The following is a 22,990-nucleotide window of genomic DNA, read 5'->3' as shown; positions in this document are numbered from 1 at the left end:
TCACCTAGACTTACACCATATCGGGTTGTTGTGAAAAGAGCTCAGATTTGGCACGATGGGCTAGGGTGAACATTTTCACTTCGGGCCTATGTCACGTCTCTTATGTCAACCGGAATCCAGTATAGCTGAGTAACTCTAGGTAAGATCTGCTAGTTACCTACCTAGGTACAGTGTGGAGTAGGACTGCGCCCCGTGGAGCGGCGACTCTAGGCATGACGTAATTAGGCGCCACTGAAACAGGACTGTGGAAATAGGGACCGCAATAAGTGCAGCTTGAGTGCGTTAAGGTTTCGCCGCGCTAACATTTAGGTTAAACCCCTGCTCATCTACATATGTACATATGAGTAGTGAAGACATATGAACTCGAGGGTCAATAGATAGTAATGAGCGGTGGTTGAACAAACAAATAACGGGTATTTTCTGTGGCAAATTTCAGGGTAGAATAGATAACTATGGGCTGAATAAAACATGTACATTTACTATCGACATATGCACCGTGGTATAAACGAGTGACAGCCTCGAGGTCACTTTCGAATGGTATACGAAAGCACGATGGAGACGGCGATGCATGGATTGAGATCAGATGACGACATTGAAAAAAGCGTTTAGTTCTCCTCGCTAGGGCCGAGGTCGTCAGCGTCGCCGCTCTTGCCGTTCTTGTAGGTGCCCCAGTGGTTGGCCCCCTTGCACCAGCCGTTGTGGTTGCCGTTGTCGCCGTCAGAGTCGACGCTGCACTCGGGTACCGCAGAGGACGAAGAAGGCTTGGAAGTGAAGACAGGGGTCGACGAGATAGGGGTCGACGAGACAGGGGTCGACGAGACAGGGGTTGACGAGACAGGGGTCGACGAAACAGGGGTCGACGACATAGGAGTGGCTGACGAAGTAGGAAGGATAGAGTAAGATTGAGGGAAGGCGACGGCAGAGCCGACAAGGGCCAGAGTGGCTATGAAGAACTGCATGGTGATGTTGGTTTCTGGAGTTGCTGCAATTGTAATGAATAGAAAGCAAACGAGAGTGGTGACTGTTTAAATACCCTCGCCAGACTGCAGTGTTGTGGAGCAGATATCCACTTTATTAAGGTTCTTTAAGAGGGGCGATGCCAGGAGGTCTTGTTGTAGAGCGTTGCGAACCATCCATGCGCCTCAAGGGGTCCCCAACGTGGGGTGGATGTGGAACGTGGCATGGAGCGATATTTAATTGGAGGCAAGAAGGGGTCCACATAGTTATGAAGTTAAGTTGACTTGAATCCCGCTCGGCAAAGGTACATAGAATGGGCCTCGGTCATTAAAGATATACATGAGCTGTAGTGGCTGAAAAGCTGATCGCGAAACAGAATAGGGAAGATGCACCTTTATCCCCCCTAAACTTAGGATATCCTGGGTCCATATATCGGCCATTGCAGACTGTGGACTGAGTTTAGGCCGCATTTCGGGAAATTCTAAAGTTTCTACTGCTTGAGAGCACGGACAAGATCGTCAGACATCAAACGCTAGCGCCGTCTGTATATATGTGGGTGTTTAGTATGGGCCAGAAGGAACCAGCTAATCGGACTTAGAGCCTGTAGGTGGTTCACGGCTTCGCCTCGACGAGATCTTGACAAAAAAACTCAAGACGGCGTCTTTCTGAACTAACGAAAGTGAGAATTGAACACATCGGAACAATAGGAAAAAGAAGCGAGAGAGGATGTGGAGGAAAGTGGTAGAGGTGGGTTCTGCTGCTTGCCTCAGGCCACGGGAGTTGAACCCCATCCGCTACTCCATAACTCTTCCCTTGAGACCTGGATAGTATACGAGAAACAGTAACATTATTCAATACCTATTGAGGCCAGGAAGCGGCCAATTTATTTCGATTTTAGTTGCTTCAACCCGTGAATTCTATGAGGTACCTCTTCACTGACTACATAGTGGTAAACCTTGTATTAAAATTATAGAAAGTGTTAGTATATCCATCCGATCCCGGGTCACTTAAAGCCGGACCCTTATTGATATTACCGTGCCGATCGTAATAAAATGTAGGACCTGGGCCCATGGGGATAAAAGGAGAAAACCAATAATATCCAAGCGAACATCTATGGGCCTAGAACTAACTGTCTTTGGGTCGTAAAATAATCTACAAATGCTGATCGTAGTGACGCGTCATTGAGGGTTTATGCCAATAGTTAAGTTTTACGTTATCTTCGGTCTAGGTATTGCACATGAAGTAGGAATTATCATCCAACTTGTCAATTGCTTTGCTCTGAATCTAGGAGAAGCCGATTATTGTCAGTCTCGTTGAGAACTAGGTAACCAATATTGTCCGCAGCATCACCGAGTATACAAAAAGTTTTACATAGCTTACAAAGAAGCGGGAAGACGTTATAGACATTTAGACATTTCTGAGGATGAAAACGAAGGAGAGGGAATTTAGAAAAAGATATCACACGGAAAGAAAACAATCGAATTGGGGACCAACGTGAACCATTTGAACAGTCACAGACCACACAATAAGGGCCATACCCAGCGGATCTTGAACATGCAGAAGTCACCACAACCTGGCGCCGGGTGGAAGTATGGAAGCCTGGTCAGTAAAAATGATCTTATTGTTATGGGGCAGATCTGTCATAGGGACATGTGCCTGACTGAGCTATACGACGAACGGTTTGTAACATCAAATTACCAAGAGATCTTTCAATCATAATGGTCTCTGGTAGCAATGAATTAGGTACACTCATTCTTATGCTGAAGAAGAGCGACGAGAAATAAAAACACACACATCAAGACCTCTTCTACCACGCGATCGAGATCAAAATTGTACGGGGGACATCAGCCGGTTATAGGCCAAGACTTCAACTAGTCTGCTCTTTGCCGTATCGAAGTGCACCCCGATATAGTCTTCAGTCGGGGTGTTCATCAAACAACTCAGTTTATCGCCCTCTCTAAATATCTCCACCAAGGGCTCCACAATGTCTTCTCCGTGGTCTGCTAGTGCCTGCTTGGCAATTTCCACGTCGACCAAGTCCGTGACTAGTCTCTGCTGGGCTAGATGTTCCAGCAATTGGCTAACTCGTTGCATCTGGGTCGCCTGCCAAGCAATTGTGGCTATCACCTGGTCTTTGAGATCTGGAGGTCCATAATGGCTTTCAAGAGCGACTTGGCTGGCAGTTGCAAGGGCGCAATTGTCAAGTGCACTCTTTAGCGGCCCGAGATCTTCCAGGTAGTTCGATATAACGGCATCTTTCATGTCGGTACCGTTGCAGGTATGAAATGTAGACTTCGACATTCCTGACGTGGACATTTCTGACGTGGTGAATACATATGTAGCCCGAGGCGTTTGGCGACATGGGGATAACAAGACATTGTGACGGGCAGGGATTCCGGGACCAGAGATAACCCGCTCCACGGCGGCTTCTTCCGGCAGAACTAGGGTATGGGTACGGGCGATTAAATATCTCTCATTCGCCTTCTTGAAGCATTTACTAATTTTAACTTTTCTTTTATTTCTATACTACGTAGTATACACTTTATAATACAATTCAATTCAGATTCAAATTTACTTCAGATTTACTTCAGATTTACTTCAGATTCACTTCAGATTCAATTCAGATTGAGATAGTAGGATAGTAAGGAATCAACAGTTAAGAGTTAAAATTTAGGAGTTATAAAGAGCCCGGTTTTAAAAAATTAATATAGTATTCATTTAACTATAGATTCAACAGGATACTTGTGAAGTGAGAGTAGATCTAAATTATTGCCTAAACCAATGAGAGTGTTATGCGCCCGGTGGCATATTTAGTCGCCCGTATATATATCACTGATAGGATGGTCTTCTGAGTCTGGGCTTCGTACCTAGGTCATACTCGGGGTCGACTACTGTCGCCTAAGAACCCTTCTTTTCAATTCTATCGGGCTCCGACAATAGGGAAAATCCCCTAATAATGCATACCAAGACTTATAGAGGCCAGGGTTCAAATCAACCATTATAGATGGTTGTTGATGCCTGAGTGCCTTATTTTGCACCGCTTTTTACACTGCTCTATACAGTGTATGGTAAATTTATTGATACTACAGCCGTCAAAAATGAAGTTTTTCACCTCCATACAAAGTGAGGTATCTCCATGTTTTCTGGCGGTCGCAGGTGCCAAAAAATGAAGCTTTTCACCTCCATACAAATGAACCCCGGCCAGCTAGATATCCACCAATAAAACATAAGGGGTAAGGGGCGGTAGCAGAAGGGTGTTAACACTTTTGCGGAGTCACTATATGATTACTAAGGCATCTGTAATAGAAATTCAGGTATTTTAATTTTTCTGCTGTTCTAAAGTCAGGCAGTAAGGCAGCAAACCATGTTGATTTGAACCCTGGCCTCTACCCGGTTCTTGCCAAGTAACCCAACCGGGTCTTGGGTTACCACACACTAACGTAAACTCTTGCTTAACGTAAAATGTACCTTTTACTAGTAATTCACATATAAAAGGTACATCCAGAAAATTAGAGTTTCTCGACTCTCGAGGATAATTATAGTCTCAGTACTAGAATGCTAAGTATCAAGAGATATATATTCTCTATAATAAAATATAATCTCTAGAGAGGGGATTGTGAATATATAGCGCGAACAACTTTTGGAGGCTGTTCAAAACCCCTTCGTGATATAACACCACGATAACGCCGGTTTCAGATATTAAAATAGTGCTATCTATTTCTATATGTAGATAAAATAGTATTATCGGATTCATTTTATTTTTATCAATTTTTGTCGAATTTTGACAGATGATAGGCCGTACGTACCTTTTATATGTGAATGACCAGTAAAAGGTACATTTTACGTTAGGCAAGAGTTTACGTTAGTGTGTGGTAACCCAAGACCCGCAGGGGGTTGGGTTACTTGGCAAGAACCGGGTATAAGTCTTGGTATAATGCCTGACCCCCGGCAGAATGCCCCTGGACATATTATATTCCACATTGGACTTTGACAATAAGTATAATATCCAGGGCATAACTAGCGAGGAACAATCAGAGAACCTCATCTTAAAACCCCTGTGAATTCCATGTTCTCTCAGCTAGTTCCTGAAGAGTCCCTCTATCCAGAGCAATGTCATTCTCATTACCAGCTGGCTGCCGTCGGAACAGAGATTCAAAGGGAATCGTCAGAGAGTCATTGGTCAATTCCGTTTGTCCATTGACTTTTGAGATTTCGATCTGCTGTGTAATTTGAATCACCCCATCGATGCGCTCCCATCGATCAATCATAAGCCGGGGACGCTTCCTGTCGACCTTGATTGTGACTGTTGTGTTGGCATCGCCTTTGGCTGGGTCCAGCCACCAGTGAACGTCCCGCTGGAGCTTCATCTGAGATTCGGAAATCCCCACCTCGAGAGTCACAGTAGGCTTATCGGGAAAGCCTTGGGGAACTGGAAGAGGTCCCCAGCCCTGATCTCCTTCTTTGCCACGGCCCTCTTCCCTGATTGTGGCCCCGGCGTAGAATCGAATGGAGCTTGCAAGACCCATCTGGGTAATAACGCGGATCAGCGCCATGTTGACAAACTGACCGATGTCGGAGTGAATTTTTGTGACCATCTTAACAAGCAGAAGGTTTGCTGCGAGATCGAAGGAATAGCGGTTGGGACGAGATAGCACAGATGAATCAAGAATATCGGATTGGATTGAATGGCTAGGGATGTAGAAGAGGATGCAATCACAAGGAAGCTCGCCGTCTGGACTATTGTCAGTTTGACCAAGTGAGTCGCGCGGCTGGTGGACAGAAATGAAGTTAGGCGATTCGCTTTTTAGGAAGGAACGCGTGACTCGACGTGAAGGGTTCTGCTGTCTATTCCCCCTTTGGATGTGGCGAGACAACAGGGAATCGTCCTTAATTCCTGGACGGTCGGCTTTCTCCTGAGGAGCAGCTCGCTGCTGGGCTTGAGCAATCATGGACTTTTCAAGCCGGCGGAGCTCTATATCCATGATCATGCAGAATTGCGTTTCTCCTTCATATTTATACTTTGGTATATTCGAAGGGAGGTTTTGTAAGAAACTGTCTTCCTGAAGGAGTTCACATGAGCTGGAAGACATCTTCGCAGTAGTAAATTCCACGGGTATCAGACTGTAGACATATAACACGGAGAAGTGATGATAACTAATTCCTTATTGATTGACTATGTCGCTAATAAATCAGTCAGTCAACTAAGGAATAGCAATGACGTTATTATGTTCATAGAAAAGTGTATGGAAGCGTGGCTAATCCTGTAGGTTTGGTCGGACTCCACTCGACCCATAGACGAGCGATTATAGGGATCACCATCACATAACTCTCTCATAGATGATGCCTTATAATGCCTTAGAAAAGATATATAAAGAGACAACTAGAAAGACAACTAGAAAGACCCTAAGAAGAACATCTAAAAAAGAAGATCTAGTAAGATATTAGTGTATGCTTATAGTTATACAGTATGTCTAGTACCATATTTTCCCAACATTGACATTTAGAAGGAAACCTAAGGAGAGTTTGTCAGCAATGACCCCAAGTTCCATAAGGTGGATGGCTAGCATTACACGATGATCTCTTCAGAACGTCTACCAATGTTTCAACAGAAGTTGAAAAATGTGCTTTATATGAGGCTATTTAATTACCAAGGACTAAGCGGGATGGCATTTATCCGCGGAGGAAGATATTTGAAGAGGGTCGGAAGTATTTCGAATAAAAGAATCCGGTGGCTACGGCGCGGTTTATCTCCTTGAAGCAAATCTAAAACAAGTCTCCGCTGGCGGCTGATATTTTGTCTTCCATCCCGATTCCCCTGCATAGAGCGGGCAACCTTCCTAAAGTTGCTTTCAGTACCAGATTCGTCAGATGTCAAATGGATAGAGGCAATTAAGTCGGATTCTTAGTCTTTGTAACTTTAGCTTTCATAACTCTCTACCCAATACAGTCTCACATTGTTCCTCTTCGTCCTCCAACGGCCTCTCTATTCGAAGCCATCACCATCGTCACCATCACCATCGTCCCCGTCACCATCGTCCCCGTCACCATCGTCCCCGTCACCATCGTCCCCATCACCACCATCCCCATCACCACCATCCCCACCATCCCCGTCACCACCATCCCCGTCACCATCAACGTCAATCGGCCAGGCTACCCCACAAACATCCATGAACAGTGTCACCTACCTCAATACAAACGATCTTATCCACAGACCCTAAGCGAGCGCCTCTTGAGCAGAGTTTTCTTCTTACAATCCACTATCCATACAGTCAAACTTTCTCTCTATTCGACACACCACACGACAATCCGCTACCCACGCAGTCGGTACCTCTCCATTCGACGTACCTCACCCTGCAAAAGGGTTTCCACAACTAGCTTTGCGCGGAGCCAATCTCTCAGAGCTCGTCCCCACCCCATCGCCAAATCCAATTTCGATCCGTGGTCCAGCACTCAAGTACGCTCTCGAAACCTCGGGACACCTCATTTCTTGGAGATCCTTAACACCAACACAGTCAATCTTCCAGCTATCAAAGCGCCAGCTCCTGCTTCCACAATTACCAACAAGCCCACTACACCCAATGCTCTTATTATCCGTAAACCTATGGTACGCTACAGCAACCTGTTCAACAACTAGGTTTGCCTTTCCGTGAGGGGACACAAGTCGATGGCTTCATGCTCGTGGGAGTGTCAGACCTATCGGGTCTCTTAGTTTCTTTCTTAGATTCTGTAGCTTAACCCTCTACCCAATGAACCTCACATTGCACTATGTACTTCGACGTCCACCAAGACCTCTCCTAACAGGTTATAAGCACTTGGACGCTCTATGCAACCTTACTTATCATCGTCGGCTTCATCCTCCATCGGCCCCTCCATAGAAGCCGTCATCATCATCATCGTCACCATCGTTCTCACCGGCCAGGATACCCCCGAAAACTCCTACAGACGAGTTTTCATCACACACAAGTGCCTCTCCTTCGACGCACCCTACACAACAATCCGCTAGCCACGCGGTGAGTACATCTCTATTCGACGCACCTTATCTTCAAAATTTATCCCCCGATTAACACGGTCAGTACTTCGGCTTCAACTTCCACTACGACTAACAAGCCTACTACAGCCAATGCTCTTCTTAGAAACCACGTTGCATGCTACAATAACCTCTTCAACCACTGGGTTTGCCTCTTCGTAGGGGGACACACAAGTTCATAGTTCCATGTTCGTGGGGGGTGTCGAATTTCTTAGTCTCTTTCCTAGCTTCTGTAGGTTAACTCTCTACACAATTCAATCTCACATTGCACCATGCACTTCGACGTCCACCATGTAGATCTACCCTTGTAACTTAGCTTTCACAACTCTCTACTTAAATACAATTTAACAATGAACCATACACTTCGATTTAGTCCCTTCTGACAAATTGAGATCTTAAAGCATACTCATTTCTGAGTAAAACGTCTGAATATCAGATGTTCGACCTCTATTGACTGGTCTATCCATGTGATAGGGAACATGTTAGCAGGCAAGGCCAGATTGTCACACTAAATCAATTGAACACTTGAGAAGATGGAACGTGTCTTCCCTAGTAACGCGTATAAGAATCGAACTTTGTGGAACACATATATACCCTACGCCCTGCTACCCACTAAAAGAGTCGATCTCTATTGCTTGGAGCATGGTCAGAACTTTGTACTAAGGTAGACATCAAATACATTGATGCCAAGGCCTTTCACTACATAACACATGGACCGTGCAGGAACCCACCTAGGTATATACGCCATACCACACATAGTTAGCGTGTAACCTTAATGATCTATAAATCTTCCGCACCGCATCCCAATGACCCATATTTTCAATCGGCAACATAGTGCGTTTCTATAAGACGTAGCTAGATAGTATCAGAAGTAGAACGTGATCGAAGGGTAGGTCGACATGTAGAACTGACAAAATTATTGTCTAGTAGCGTACATCGTCTCACCTTCTCTTTGCGAATTTAGACAATACCGATTCAAGACTACGCTATCGTCTTAATGATCATAAGATCCTTGGAAGGGGGTGAAATTAGAGAGTGGATAGTTGAAGAGGGGAAGTTAGATAATGGGGGGTCACCTGAAGGACACCCCCGTCGCCTAATTAGGTAACTGCTTCCAACTTCCACGTTAGTTACGTGCCTACCCAGGGTATAAATATCCCTCCTCCCCCCTTCTCTCTTTTTCTTTCTTCCCTTTTCATCTCCCCACATCTCCATTTACGAGTACCACCCACCAAACATTTCATCAAATATTTTATCCACCCCATACCTTCCATCAGGTCTTCCATCATCTGCTTAAGCTTCATCACTTATTCTATCTTTCTACATCCACACCTGATAAAATGAAGCTGTGACCACCATGCCCTTGACGCGTTGGCCTTCAGCCCGTCCACATGCATCACATGCCTGGTCAGTTATGCCATCTAGTTCCGACTTTCCTGTTCTTTCCTTACATTCATCTTTTAGGTAACTTCACCACATAACAACATACGTATACTTTCAACATGCCTGCCTCGGTTGCACCTACCATATTCATCATCCATCATATGACTTGTATGTTTTGCCCGTCTCTTATTTTCCTTTTTTGTTCCTTCCATCTACTTACATTCATGGTGCAGACATCTCAACCACGTGCTCCTTCCATCTTGCACTTGACTCCTTCCATCTTGCACTTGACAGGCTCATGACTTGTTGTCAGGGTGACAAAGAAAAAAAAAAGAAGAAAAGAAAACACTTCAACCATTCAATCCCACTAACCATCCAATCATTCGATCAATCAACACTTCAACACATCATCCAATCCAACCAACCACCCAATCAACACTTCAACACATCATCCAATCCAACCAACCACCCAATCAACCATCCAACCATCCAACCAACACTTCAATTCATCATCCAATCCAACCAACCAACCAACCACCCAATCAACCATCCAACCATCCAACCATCCAATGAATAATGCAATCAATACTAAACACTTCAATCATCCAATCCAACCAACCACGCAATCAATCAACCAACCATCAACCATCCAACCATCCAACCATCCAACCATCCCACCATCCCACCATCCCACCATCCAAGCCAATCAATCATCCAACGCAATCATCCAGTCTATCAAGCATCAAATGAATCATTCAATCAATCAACAATTCAACTACAATGCACAACAATTAACGATCCACTTTAATCAACACTTGAAATAACCATCCAATCCAAACAAACACAAGCAGTCTGACCGTGGCGGGCTTCGGCTTCAGGACAATCGGCAGACTGGTTGCAACCACTTCGACTTTCCATCTCGATCAATCAATTCAATCACGACCAGTCTGACCGTGGCGGGCTTCAGCTTCAGGACAATCGGCAGACTGGTTATACCCCCTTCATCACCCCTCTAGATCAACCATCAACATCAATTGTCCATCCACCGCTCCAACTACTCTGACCGTGGCGGGCTCCAGCTTCAGGACAATCGGCAGAGTAGTTACAACCACTTCGGTCATCCATCCACGCTTCAAACTACCTCGATCAACCATCCCCCTCGATTATCAATCCAACCTTGATCCCAACTAGTCTGACCGTGGCGGGCTTCGGCTTCAGGACAATCGGCAGACTGGTTATACCCCTACCCCCTTCGATCATCAATCCACCGGTTTGAGCATTCATCTCGACCGTCTATCCACCTAGATCAACCATCCATCTCGATCCCAACTACTCTGACCGTGGCGGGCTCCAGCTTCAGGACAATCGGCAGACTGGTTATGCCTCCTTCATCACTCCATCTCGATCAAACATCCACCTCAATCGTCCATCCACCGCTTCGACCATCCACCTCAATCCCAACTACTCTGACCGTGGCGGGCTCCGGCCTCAGGACAATCGGCAGACTAGTTGCAACCACTTCGATCATCCATCCACCGCTCCAATCAACCGCCTCGACCAACCATTCACCTCGCTCTCAACCAGTCTGACCGTGGCGGGCTTCGACTTCAGGACAATCGGCAGACTGGTTGCAACCCCTTCATCATCCACCCCGATCAACCATCCACCGCTTCGATTATCATCCATCTGGATCTCAACCAGTCTGATCGTGGCGGGCTTTAGCTTCAGGACAATCGGTAGACTGGTTGCAACCCGTTCATCATCCAACCCGATCAACCATCCACCGCTTCGATTATCATCCACTTCAATCTCAACCAGTCTGACCGTGGCGAGCTTCGGCTTCAGGACAATCGGCAGACTGGTTCTACCCCCTTCGATCATCCCACTAAATCAACCGTCCATCTCAATCGTCCATCCACCGCTTCGATCACCCACTTCAATCTCAACCAGTCTGACCGTGGCGGGCTTCGGCTTCAGGACAATCGGCAGACTGGTTCTACCACCTTCGATCGTCCAGCCACCAATCCTACCATCCACCTCGATCATCCACCTCGCTCCAACTACTCTGACCGTGGCGGGCTCCGGCTTCAGGACAATCGGCAGAGTAGTTACAACCTCCATCCATGCTTCACTAAACTACCTCGATCAACCACCCCCTCGATTATGAATCCAACCTCGATCCCAACTAGTCTGACCGTGGCGGGCTTCGGCCTCAGGACAATCGGCAGACTGGTTATACCCCCTTCGATCCACCTCGATCAATCAATTCAATCAATTCAATCACGACCAGTCTGACCGTGGCGGGCTTCAGTTTCAGGACAATCGGCAGACTGGTTATACCCCTACCCCCTTCGATCATCCATCCACCGGTTTGAGCATTCATCTCGACCGTCTATCCACCTAGATCAACCATCCATCTCGATCCCAACTAGTCTGACCGTGGCGGGCTTCAGCTTCAGGACAATCGGCAGACTAGTTGCAACCACTTCGACTATCCACCTCGATCAATCAAGTCAATCACGACCAGTCTGACCGTGGCGGGCTTCAGCTTCAGGACAATCGGCAGACTGGTTATGCCTCCTTCATCACTCCATCTCGATCGTCCATCCACCGCTTCGACCATCCACCTCGATACCAACTACTCTGACCATGGCGGGCTCCGGCCTCAGGACAATCGGCAGAGTAATTACAACAACTTCGGTCCACCGCATCAACTATCACCTCGGTTATCCACCTCGATCCGAACTAGTCTGACCGTGGCGGGCTGTTTTACCCCTTCGATCATCCAACTCGATCAACCACCCACTTCGATCGACCATCCACAGTTTCGACCATCATCCACGTTAATCTCAACTAGTCTGACCGTGGCGGGCTACGGCTTCAGGGCAATCGGCAGACTAGTTGCAACTATTTCGACTATCTACTTCGATCCTCCATCCATCCACCCCTTCAACGATCCACCGCTTCGACCATCAATCCACTTCGATCCCAACTAGTCTGACCGTGGCGGGCTTCGGCTTCAGGGCAATCGGCAGACTAGTTGCAACTATTTCGACTATCTACTTCGATCCTCCATCCATCCACCCCTTCAACGATCCACCGCTTCGACCATCAATCCACTTCGATCCCAACTAGTCTGACCGTGGCGGGCTTCGGCTTCAGGGCAATCGGCAGACTGGTTATGCCCCCTTCATCACCCATCCACCGATGAACCATCCACTGCTTTGACCATCATCCACCTTGCTCCAACTACTCTGATCATGGCGGACTCCGGCCTTAGGACAATCGGCAGACTGGTCGCAATCACGTCGATCGACCACTTTGATCAACCACTGCGACCATCCACATCCATCATTCCCACCGTGGCAGGCTGGTCTATCATAAATCATCCCCTTCAACCAACTATGCAATTGAAGCATTGAACCACTCCAATGAATCATCCATATTTGACAACCCACAATGCCTTGCCCTTTAAGAGGAGGAAATAAAAGAGCCGAACTTTACCGCCAAGAGCTCTGTAGGATGATCTCTCAAGGAGGCTGCTCATCAGGAAGAGGTGATATCGTATACCTATTGAAGAAGACTCTTAAGACATTTTGCCTTGGCGGCCAAAGCTTTGTCCCTCGATGCTGGTGCTTGGTCACCTCCACTTTCACCAATCATCCACATCCGACGACTTGTCTTTATTTACCCACAACGGTTCTCGTTTTATGAGGCGAAACAGAAAGAGGCGGTCTTTCAACGGCAAGACTGTCTATAACAGATTCCCTGTATCATATACCACATCATGGATCGTTAATATAACCAAACTCAATTCATATATTTCGTGGTGCAGCCTATTGTGTCGCACACGTAGTCTTTTGTAGTCACGAACTAGGACTGAAAATTAAAGTCTGGTACAATCAATAAATGAATGAATCACATATTAAGTTCATTGATTGCAAGAAAGAGAAGTTGTCTTTCTTGTCAAGTTTTAGGGCTATGATTCTCTTGGCATTGCTTCCAAGGCTTTAGTGCCTTACTGCCTTGATGCCTGAATTCATGCCTGAGTGCCTCAGGATCTTTCTTCAAGTGGTACAACATTTTGTTACTGAGTGGCGAGCAAGTAGATTTGACTGAAAAGGACTTCGGTTTGTCCAAATCCTACCCCCAGGTGGACTAACCCGACATGTCCCTCTCCACCACCAACATAGTATAGCTCGGGATCTTACGCGAGATGTTCAGGCCCCGATCCACTCTGCTTCCGACATTCTTTTGAGGGATGTTCGGCATACCGCGGAACTTCGTCAATAATCGAGGTGAATGTGATTCGGTTTGAGCGCCACTGATATGCTCTTTCCGTTACTAGAATCACAAGGTCCTTATAGATTTTCGTTTCACGTAAGATATACTCCGATACCTCTTTTTGCCCGAGCTTTTTCCGTTCGGTTATGTGCAAGACTACCACCAGGAGTGTGAATTCGAAAATTGGAATACTGCGTACTTATGTAGTACGGTGCATAATAGTTATACGAAACGCGGAGTCAGATTACGAAGTACGATATACGAAGGCGGCCACAATATAAACCGAACAGAATTTGTATAATCAGGGACAAGAGTAGCTGGCCGCGTATGTGTCCTCTGTGCTTAAGGGCGACACGATCTGTGTAGCTGAATCGATGTAAATGGGAGACCAGAAAAAGGGGGGAGATGCGGGAAATGCGGAAAAAGGCTTCAAAAAATATATCGAAAAATTTTCAATTTACAACCGGAGGACCAAGCAAGTAGACGAAATATTCACGGCCCAATTTATGGTCTAGGAATGTTCAATAAGAAATAGTTGATCGGTCGAGATTTAGAATGAGTGCCGGGACTCGCACATGCCGGTCTTGGCAAATTGGGACTATTTAAACATACTAGACCGTTGTAGAAGGTAAGAGGACTCACGATGGACTCAAATTTGGGATCGATAGTGGGACCTCCGAGATGTTGGGCTGAACTTCGTACCCACAAAGAAGTTCAGCCCAACGTCTCGGAGGTCCCACTGTAGATGGGATCTTGTCTGAGAACAAGCTTTTACTACATTCCTGAGTGACAAAATCTGAATGCATTTGTCTTGTAATTAAATCCAAAATCATAACAATCGAGTATTAAGAATTCGACATTTTGACCTCGAACTTGAGTGGATTAAAATTTGGAGAATTGCAATACACGTAGAATCTAATTAGGAAGCTATCTTTGCCACCTGGGAATTCATCCATCTTTGCCACCTCCCCACTTTCGGGGTTCGTACCTTCGGCTGGAATGATTATTATCACCTTGTTGGGGTCCTGAAACATGGAAAAACTTTTTAATTATGACGAGTTTTTGTCTGGTGGCAAAGCATATGAAAATTGAAATCAACGGCAAGGCATGAACGACTCTAACGAGTTAGGTAGTAAGCCGGCATCCGATCTATATATCTGCAAGCTCTATTCTTGGTAGTTCTACGTAGGAATTCGTAATCAAATGCACTCCAATGTTTGCAATTGCATTGCTCATGACCTCATGACCAAATGTAGTTACCTCTATTGTTTTGGCGATTACTCGGGATCAGGCTATTGACACAGTGCGACTCGTCTGTTCTAGCATGGTCTTACGACTGGGACTTTCGCAGGTATAGATGACGTGGATCGAAATGGTACTGATTCTGATAAGATGCGAATTTAAATATAAGCTGACATCAGAGAACCATTTGCTCCAGAATTACGACTCCAATTTGCCAGACACACTGTAGAGTTGTTGTCTCGGGCCAATTGATTATAAATTTGCACAATACAACAGAGCATCAGGAGATCCCTCCTTCACCACCGAATACCATACACACTTGCAGCTGAAAACAAGTAGAATATACCAACTGAACCGGATCGGTCCAGCCCGGGAGGACCGGATATAGTCTAGTAATCATGTAGATCCTTACCAAATACACCATTGATCATGGTAGATGAGGCAAGGAGACAATCAGTGATCGCAAATAAAAGATTTCTTTTCTTGGGGGATAGGACAGGATATCGTATATAAGGCCTTATCTAGTTCCTTCTGATGGTATTAGTTCACGATCAAGAAATTCATGGGAATCTGTTTGACTCCTAGCCTTTATCAGAGTTAAAGTACACAAGTTGAAGTGTAAAACTCAAAAATGGACTCCCTATTCTACAATTACACTATGGCCACTCTGACCAGGGGGTGTCTCAATACTCTATCTACCGTTCTAAAGAGGACCGAAGAATAGCCGAAAGAAAAAAACCTCCCGCTCGATGAACTTCTTACTGCCCGCCTTGTCGAGGATATGAAGCCTCCATCCGTCCAAATTGTGACGGCAACAAAGATCGTCTCCAAGGCCCTCGCTCGCGCAACAGTAGTCGAACCACCGCCACAGCAAGAGCCCGACAAGACCTACGGAGATTTTTCCAAGCGCCTTGATAGGACACTCGCGGGATTTGAAAAGGTCGATCCAGCTAAGATCGCCATCAAGGAAGGACAATCTTTTAAGGCTCCGATTGGAAGGAATGTGTTCGATTTCACGCTAGAGGATTATTCGGCGCGATTTTTGATCCCTAATTTCTACTTTCAGGTGGTGACGACGTATGAAACCTTGAGGGCGAAAGGTGTGCAAATAGGAAGGTAGAGTATTTGTCGGAATTTATGGCCTAATTGAATCGATTTAACCGTATGTGAATTGGAACAGTCCAGGCACACTGCCCAAGGTAACCCGGGATCGAGAACAAATGCCACTTTCTGCCGTTATAATTTAATCAAGTACTGGGATAATTAGAAAAATCTTTGGCCTATTATACTATAATCGTAGTTTTAGGAATATAATACGGTTTTTCGACCAATACGATCCCGGCACTTGCCATCGTGCTACCTAGGTATGCATGTTATGCATGCTATGCACATGCATTGGGAGCAACATCCGGAGTATGTTAGAATCAATCTATTCGATTTGTAATAGCAGGCTTGAATATTAACCCGGTTTTGGATCGTGAGGATTCCCTAGTCGAGGCCAGTTGGTCGTATTGGGTAGCGTTGGCCTCATTTGAGATCGGCGGTTTGTGATCGGCGGTTTCAACGTCCCGAGGTCGAGATCAATTCCACTGATAAAATAGAATATTATGGCTCACAGACCGCGTGGAATTTTAGTGGCATAGGCCTGGAACGGCCAGTTAACGGGGAAGAATAGTGCCGAACAAACTGGTTTTAAATGGAGAAACTGGGTTATCCATGGATAAAAAGAGGATTTCCATGGGTGTACCTGCCCAGGCGTTGCCAAGACCTTCAACCCGTTGCCAAGACGCTTGGCGAGGACCGGCCTTCGTACGGGAAGTGGGTCCCCAGGGCTATCTATTCCGTACTCCGTACGGAGTACGAGCTATGTCCGATACTATGTATGTAACCCTGGAATCTCCATGAACGGCTAGTAAGTGGGGTGGCCTGTTACATGTGCTCAATATTTTGCCCTATAGGTTAGGGCGGGTGTAGATCATACTACACATTCGATATTATTCTGGAAACCAAATGTGGATAATGGCCAAATTCAACTTCATTTCTAGGAGATATTCTTGCCACCATCGCCTTGTGGACCATTTACGTTATATATACTCCGTATACAGGTCGCTTTCAAGAGTTTGGGTCGACCCCAGAAGGTTCTCTATCTCTATACTCCGTAAACAGCCCGAATCTCGTGGAAGCGCACGACATGCAGCATTTCCCTTTTTTAGAGCCATGCGATCTGCAGTGTTGGCAGGGTTCTAGATTGTCGATCAGAACTAATCCTGAGACCTTGCCATCCTGCGACTCTGCATTTGTTCAGTTCTTCAGTGGATCGGAGACATTATCATTGAGCAAAAACATGTTCCTCGAGGGAAAGACTCGGAGGAAGCATGTGAAATTTGTATGCAGATCTAGAGATATATGTACTCTGATTATGCAGATAATCTCACTGTGTCATTCGGAATGGCCATTTTAGAGTAGGCTTATCTTGATCAGGCCGGTGGTATTACTGCATTCAGTAGTAAGAAATTCGAAAATATCTAGTAGAAAGTTTAATAACGAAAAGCTCAGTTGAAACAGGGGTTCGATTGTGACATTCCACCACCATGAAACTGCAATGTCTATCAAAACGCTCGGTTCGGATCACATCATGGCCCCCGAGGCCATAGTACACGACATGATGCCTGTATCTTTAGCCAATACCATCCCATCCAACGGCACGATGTACAATCCGAGGGCTGAGTTGATCCCTCCGACCATGAACGGAATTCCGTGGGTCAGGCACATAGGGTTCGGAGTACCCTGCGGATCTTTCTCTTCTCGGCCCCGAGCGAGTTTGCCGCCGTACTTTGAAGGATTTCGGGACCCCAATGAGGTCTGTGATGTAATTTGCACGATGTGGGTGGATCGGGTGGATAGAACTAGTGTATTGGTTATGAAGGACTTCTCCTTTTGGGTTGTATATCAGGCTGATAGTGGATGGTACTAGGTAACGGGGCAGCATATAAGTCGTGAAGGTGTTCTCCTTTTTGGGTAGTATATCAGATTGAGTTGAGAATTTATTTACACTAGAGATACACAATGGCGGACCTATCAAGATCTTCGTATGTTTTATCACTTTTTTCATTTTGTTCCTTGTTCTCCTTTTTGAGTTGTTCAATTGAAGTTTCTTCCGATTCTGACTATCGAACAGACTTATAGACCAGCTTCTACACCTCCGCAGTGAGGCATCACACCCCGACTCCTCCCACCGCCTCTCCGCTCTATTATCCACACAAACTGGCCCTTGGCCGCTCCGTCACCTAATTCCTACATATCAGGACATCTACAAGTCCATTCCCGAATCCCAAAAGACTAATAACAATGAATCGATTACTCGCCTTCGGGCACAAGTCAAAGCAGCCACACCCAACGTTGCAGAATTAATAGGCACAGACTCCCGCGCCGGTCTCATCGATGCCAATACTGGGCGGCATCTGACACATATTGCCATCCGTCAGTTCTTGGAGAGTTTCCAGATTCCCGTTGGACTCTCTCGCCATGGCAAGCCACGCATCGCTGTCATCCTGCCTAACGGCCCTCTTATGGCAGTTGCTGTTCTTGCTTTCGTCAACAGGTACACCATTGTGCCTATGACAACGAACACGGTGCCAGAGCAGCTGCAGACAGATATCGAAAACTCGCAAGCTGATGCTGTTGTCGCGCTGGACGCTGACATCAGCAAATTACAGCTGAACAACGGTATTCGGCCTGTGTTTGGTATTGAGCAGCTTGAAGATATGACTTTCCAGGTGGTGTCTGCACACAATGCTTCTAGTGTATACGACCATCCCCCCAATTCCGGAGACGACATTGCAATCATCCTGTTCACCAGTGGTACCAGTGGCACTAAGAAGCTGGTTCCCATCACAACTTACAACCTCATCGCGGGTACCATCGCCACCATGGAGTCAGTGGAACTATCCGAGACAGATACATGTCTTAATATGATGCCGCTCAACCATGTGTATGTTCCCTGTCAAGTTATATCATAGGAAAATGACTAACAATATCAGTGGTGGTATCATGCGCAGTATTTTCTCCCCCATCCTGGCCGGCGGTTCCACAATATGCTGCCCCTCGTTTGACCCCAGCATGTTCTGGGATGCGGTGCAAAGCCCTCACATGACACCAACTTGGTACTATGCCACACCCACGATGCACCAAATGATTCTTGCCGAAGCCGAGCACCGCCCCGATGCTGTTGAGCAAAGCGCCATCCAGTTTATCTGCAACGCCGGTGGTGGTCTTCCTCCAACTCTTGCGGTGCAGCTCCATGACGTTTTCCACTGCGTCGTCCTCCCCAGTTACGGAATGACTGAATGTATGCCTATTGCCGCGCCGCCGAGAGACTATAAGCTTGATCGCCCTGGAACATCGGGAAAGATCGTTGGTCCCGAGGTTGCAATCCTAACCGAGAGTGGCAAGCCTGTCTCGCAAAATGGGATGCTGGGACATATCTGCATTCGTGGATCACCCGCTTTCGAGGGATACCTGACTGCAGAGGGCAAGATCGATACCAACGCATTCAACGAATCTGGCTGGTTTGATACTGGCGATCTTGGACATCTCGATGACGAAAACTACCTGTACATCACTGGTCGCAGCAAGGAGGTCATCAACCGTGGTGGAGAAATCATTTCACCAGTCGAAGTGGAAAACGCCGTGCTGACCACCGCCAAGGACCCCGAGTCCCCATTGTATGGTCGCGTCACTGAGACATTGGCATTTTCTGTCCCAGACGAGGTCCTACAGGAAGTCGTCGGTGTGGTTATAGTCACACCTCCCGGCACCACTAGGCCAGATCTTCGGCAGATACACGAAGCTCTACAGCCTATTCTCCATCAGCCCAAGTGGCCCGCTCTGGTTGTATACATGGACGGTGTGCCGAAGGCAAACAACAAGATCCAGCGCATTAAGCTCGCAGATCGGTTATCTTTGGAGACCTTGACCGCGACCACACCCCTGGCGAACCGCCACTACCACGCTGTCTGCCCACCCACTGGTGCTCCGCTCAGTGCATCGATCCAGAAGAAAGCATGTGTTGTCGATGAGAAAGTCATTCGCTCAGTTCTTACCGAAAAGGCAAATACCCCTGACGTGCACGTCCAAATAAATCCACGCGACGGTCTTGCGCAGGTTGTTTTGTTTGTCCAGAACCCGGATGATGACCATGTGACACCTGGCGAGCTCCACAACCATCTTGACGGCTACCTCGTACCTAGCCGTATCATTCCCCTCAAAGGTCCGATGCCTCTCGATTTCTACGGAAACCCAGACCAGGCCGCTATCAATGAGGCCATCCACGCCCGCAACTCAGATGGTGACATATCGCCCCCTCAGCGCCGTGTGCGTGAGATATTCGCTGTCGCCTTGTCTTGTGCACCAGAGGAAATATCCTCTGCTACAGACTTTTTCGCTGCTGGAGGTGATAGTCTTAGTGCTGGTCGTTTGGTTTCGCAACTTCGTCGAGAATTTGGTATTTTCCTGGCTGGTGACATTCTCTTCCACCACAGCACCGTTGGAGAGATAGAGCACAAGATCCTTGAAGCCATTGAAGTTAAAGCAGCTAAGGGCGACGAGGGCGAAGTTGAATTGCCAGGTTGCGAGAAGACATATAGCAGCACGAACCCAATTATTTTGATCCTCCATCTGTTCCCGACTGTGTTCTTTTTCCCCATGAAGCGCGCCTTCCAGTGGATGATGTTCGCATATGTCGTGGCCGAGTGCTCAAATCGGTTCCCCATCCGTGAGAACCTCATCGGTCGTTTGATGCTGGTTGTCTTCGCCGTGATGTCTGCTCGCTTATGTTCACAAATTTTGTCTCCCATCTTTGCTATCACCTTCAAGTGGCTCGTCATCGGTCGCTACAAGGAGGGAATGTCACCCATGTGGGGCCCCTACCACACTCGCTGGTGGTTGACGCAGAAGGCATTGCAGGTGTGTGGAAAGGGCATCTTCAACAACTACAATTGGTCTCGCATTCTTTTCTATCGTTTGCTCGGCACGAAGATTGGAAAAAATGTTACCATGTCTGCATCCGCTAAACTTGGTGAGTATGATCTGATTGAGATCGGGGATAATGTTGTGTTGGATACCTGCGTGTGTCGCCCCTTTTGCCGTCGAGCGCAACACCTCTATGCTTTTGAAGCGCATTCGCATTGGGAAGGACTCGGCTATTGGCATAAAGTCTGTCGTCGCTTCTGGTGCCGATATCCCCGAGAATACCTGCATCGGTCCTAACTCCTCGAGCTGGGAACTCCGGGATGCCGATGAGTCTAACCGCCAATTGCTTACCTCTCAGATCCCGAAACCTCACTGGCTCTGGGTTGTCTTGATCGTTGAGCCAATCAAGTTGATCACATGGACGGCCGCTCGTATCACTTGGATGGGTGGTCTTATCCCTATGGTTCTGGAGTTCCCTACTCCCGCGGCCGACATGTTCCGTTCTACCCTAGACTGGTACACCAGTGGTAATCGGATTGCATTCCACATTGCCGCAAGAATCTGTCGTGCTGTTGGTGGCCCGATTGTGCTCTTCATTGCGGTCTTGATCATCAAGTGCTTCCTCGATCTCATCTGTGGCAAGCCCAAGCCTGGTCCTGCCTCAAAACAGACCACTCGGCAAAAGATTCGGAGTTCTGTACTTGCGCAGATTCTACCGGCCGGAGACATCCACGAACTCACCCGCCTTACTGGTCGTCATTACGAATTTGTCTCGATGGCCGTCCGTGCCCTTGGTGGCAAGGTTGGGAGACATGTCTACTGGCCCAGTGTTGGTCCCGTCACTGTTGACTTTGATCTCATTGAGGTTGGCAATGATGTTGTCTTTGGATCTCGCTCGACTCTGGTCACATCCGATGGTTACGGCCGTGACCGCATCGTGATTGGTGACGGCACTATGGTTGGCGATCGTGTTGTCGCTTTGCCCGGCGCCACAATCGGCCGTCAAGCCATGATCGGCTCCGGTGCTTTGCTCCGCCGTAACGGTGACTATCCTGCCAACACTGTTTGGACTGGGAGCAAGGGTGGTGAGGCTATTCAGTTCCCGAGTTCGACAACCACTTCCACTGCTTCAACCATCGTCGGAGATGGTAGCAGCAGTCCCAACAGTAGTAGCAGTGAAGACGAGAAAACACCAATCGAGAAATCACCAATCGAGAAGACGCCCTATAAGGATGGAACCGTTACCGAGATCGCTGAGCAGGAGGTGGATACCTGCAAGCCTTTCGGTCGCGCCTTCTACCGCCACGAGGCCAGCTATTATGTCCTCCGCATGTGGCAAATCGTCATCTATTCTACCTTTGCAGTTATTGTCACTACTGTCTACTGGCTTCTCACCGTCTTGTTTTCCCTGTTCCTTCTGCGCACTATCCTAAACTATAGTGATGCTGCTGGTTTCAAGCAAGGCGCCTGGCGTCCATTCGTCCTGTACGGCACTCTCGCCTCGGTCTTATCTATAATCACCTCGGCTCAAGTTTTCCTCGCCTTTGGCATCGTTATCTGCATTAAATGGATGGTCGTCGGCCGCCGCAAGGAAGGCGAATACCACTGGGACAAGAGCAGCTACAACCAGCGCTGGCAATTCCTCCTTTCCTGCGAGACTCTGATCAAGGACTGCTATGATGGAGTTGGCCTTCTGTCCATGATCTCCGGCTCTGCTTACATCTCCTGGTACTACCAGCTCTTGGGCGCGAAGATTGGAAAGGATTGTGCAATTCATGCCAACGGTGCTCCCAGTATCTTCTTCACCGAGCCTGACCTCCTCACTCTTGGTGACCGTGTTGCTGTCGACGATGCTAGTTTGGTTTGCCACTTGAACTCGCGTGGTGGCTTTGAGCTGCATACATTGAATGTTGGGGACCGGAGTATCCTGCGTGCTGGATCGCGCCTGATGTCCGGTGCTTCTATGGGCCAAGACGCTTGTCTCTTGGAGCATACTCTAGTCTTGTCGGGTGACCATGTTGAGGATGGGGATACGCTCCAGGGATGGCCTGCCGAAGGATTTGAAGGCAAGCGTGTTTAGAAGCTTCACATTGCTTTGCTTTTTTGGTCCTTTTTGGTCCCTTTTTG

At 47.3% G+C, this 22,990-nt stretch overlaps 8 protein-coding genes across 8 annotated transcripts; 5 read left to right on the top strand and 3 right to left on the bottom strand.

The window, feature by feature from the left end:
* Nucleotides 1-605: 605 nt before the first annotated feature.
* N7516_000348 (uncharacterized protein) lies at nt 606-959 on the bottom strand (the record flags this gene model as incomplete). The annotated part of the gene is made up of 1 exon (XM_057213070.1): nt 606-959. The coding sequence occupies one exon, from the start codon at nt 957-959 to the stop codon at nt 606-608; it is 354 nt and encodes a 117-aa protein (XP_057074953.1).
* A 1,822-nt stretch (nt 960-2,781) lies between these two features.
* On the bottom strand, nt 2,782-3,273 carry N7516_000347 (uncharacterized protein; the record flags this gene model as incomplete). Its single annotated transcript, XM_057213069.1, has 1 exon — nt 2,782-3,273. One exon carries the CDS (start codon nt 3,271-3,273, stop codon nt 2,782-2,784), a length of 492 nt encoding a protein of 163 aa, XP_057074952.1.
* Nucleotides 3,274-5,003: 1,730 nt separating this feature from the next.
* Nucleotides 5,004-6,047, bottom strand: N7516_000346 (uncharacterized protein; the record flags this gene model as incomplete). The annotated part of the gene is made up of 1 exon (XM_057213068.1): nt 5,004-6,047. The coding sequence occupies one exon, from the start codon at nt 6,045-6,047 to the stop codon at nt 5,004-5,006; it is 1,044 nt and encodes a 347-aa protein (XP_057074951.1).
* Nucleotides 6,048-6,620: 573 nt separating this feature from the next.
* On the top strand, nt 6,621-7,591 carry N7516_000345 (uncharacterized protein; the record flags this gene model as incomplete). The annotated part of the gene is made up of 2 exons (XM_057213067.1): nt 6,621-6,656; nt 6,905-7,591. 2 exons carry the CDS (start codon nt 6,621-6,623, stop codon nt 7,589-7,591), a joined length of 723 nt encoding a protein of 240 aa, XP_057074950.1.
* A 1,895-nt stretch (nt 7,592-9,486) lies between these two features.
* On the top strand, nt 9,487-11,534 carry N7516_000344 (uncharacterized protein; the record flags this gene model as incomplete). Its single annotated transcript, XM_057213066.1, has 2 exons — nt 9,487-9,535; nt 10,645-11,534. The coding sequence occupies 2 exons, from the start codon at nt 9,487-9,489 to the stop codon at nt 11,532-11,534; spliced, it is 939 nt and encodes a 312-aa protein (XP_057074949.1).
* A 406-nt stretch (nt 11,535-11,940) lies between these two features.
* N7516_000343 (uncharacterized protein) lies at nt 11,941-12,363 on the top strand (the record flags this gene model as incomplete). The annotated part of the gene is made up of 1 exon (XM_057213065.1): nt 11,941-12,363. One exon carries the CDS (start codon nt 11,941-11,943, stop codon nt 12,361-12,363), a length of 423 nt encoding a protein of 140 aa, XP_057074948.1.
* Nucleotides 12,364-15,674: 3,311 nt separating this feature from the next.
* On the top strand, nt 15,675-16,013 carry N7516_000342 (uncharacterized protein; the record flags this gene model as incomplete). Its single annotated transcript, XM_057213064.1, has 1 exon — nt 15,675-16,013. One exon carries the CDS (start codon nt 15,675-15,677, stop codon nt 16,011-16,013), a length of 339 nt encoding a protein of 112 aa, XP_057074947.1.
* Nucleotides 16,014-17,959: 1,946 nt separating this feature from the next.
* On the top strand, nt 17,960-22,943 carry N7516_000341 (non-ribosomal peptide synthetase; the record flags this gene model as incomplete). Its single annotated transcript, XM_057213063.1, has 4 exons — nt 17,960-17,982; nt 18,072-18,884; nt 18,934-21,019; nt 21,069-22,943. 4 exons carry the CDS (start codon nt 17,960-17,962, stop codon nt 22,941-22,943), a joined length of 4,797 nt encoding a protein of 1,598 aa, XP_057074946.1.
* Between the last annotated feature and the right edge of the window lie 47 nt (nt 22,944-22,990).

Source organism: Penicillium verrucosum (assembly GCF_028828655.1).
Source record: "Penicillium verrucosum strain IBT 35672 chromosome Unknown utg000001l_segment0_segment0, whole genome shotgun sequence".
NCBI classification, from domain to species: domain Eukaryota; kingdom Fungi; phylum Ascomycota; class Eurotiomycetes; order Eurotiales; family Aspergillaceae; genus Penicillium; species Penicillium verrucosum.
The sequence above is the reverse complement of the archived record's forward strand: the minus strand, read 5'-3'. Positions and strand labels throughout refer to the sequence as shown.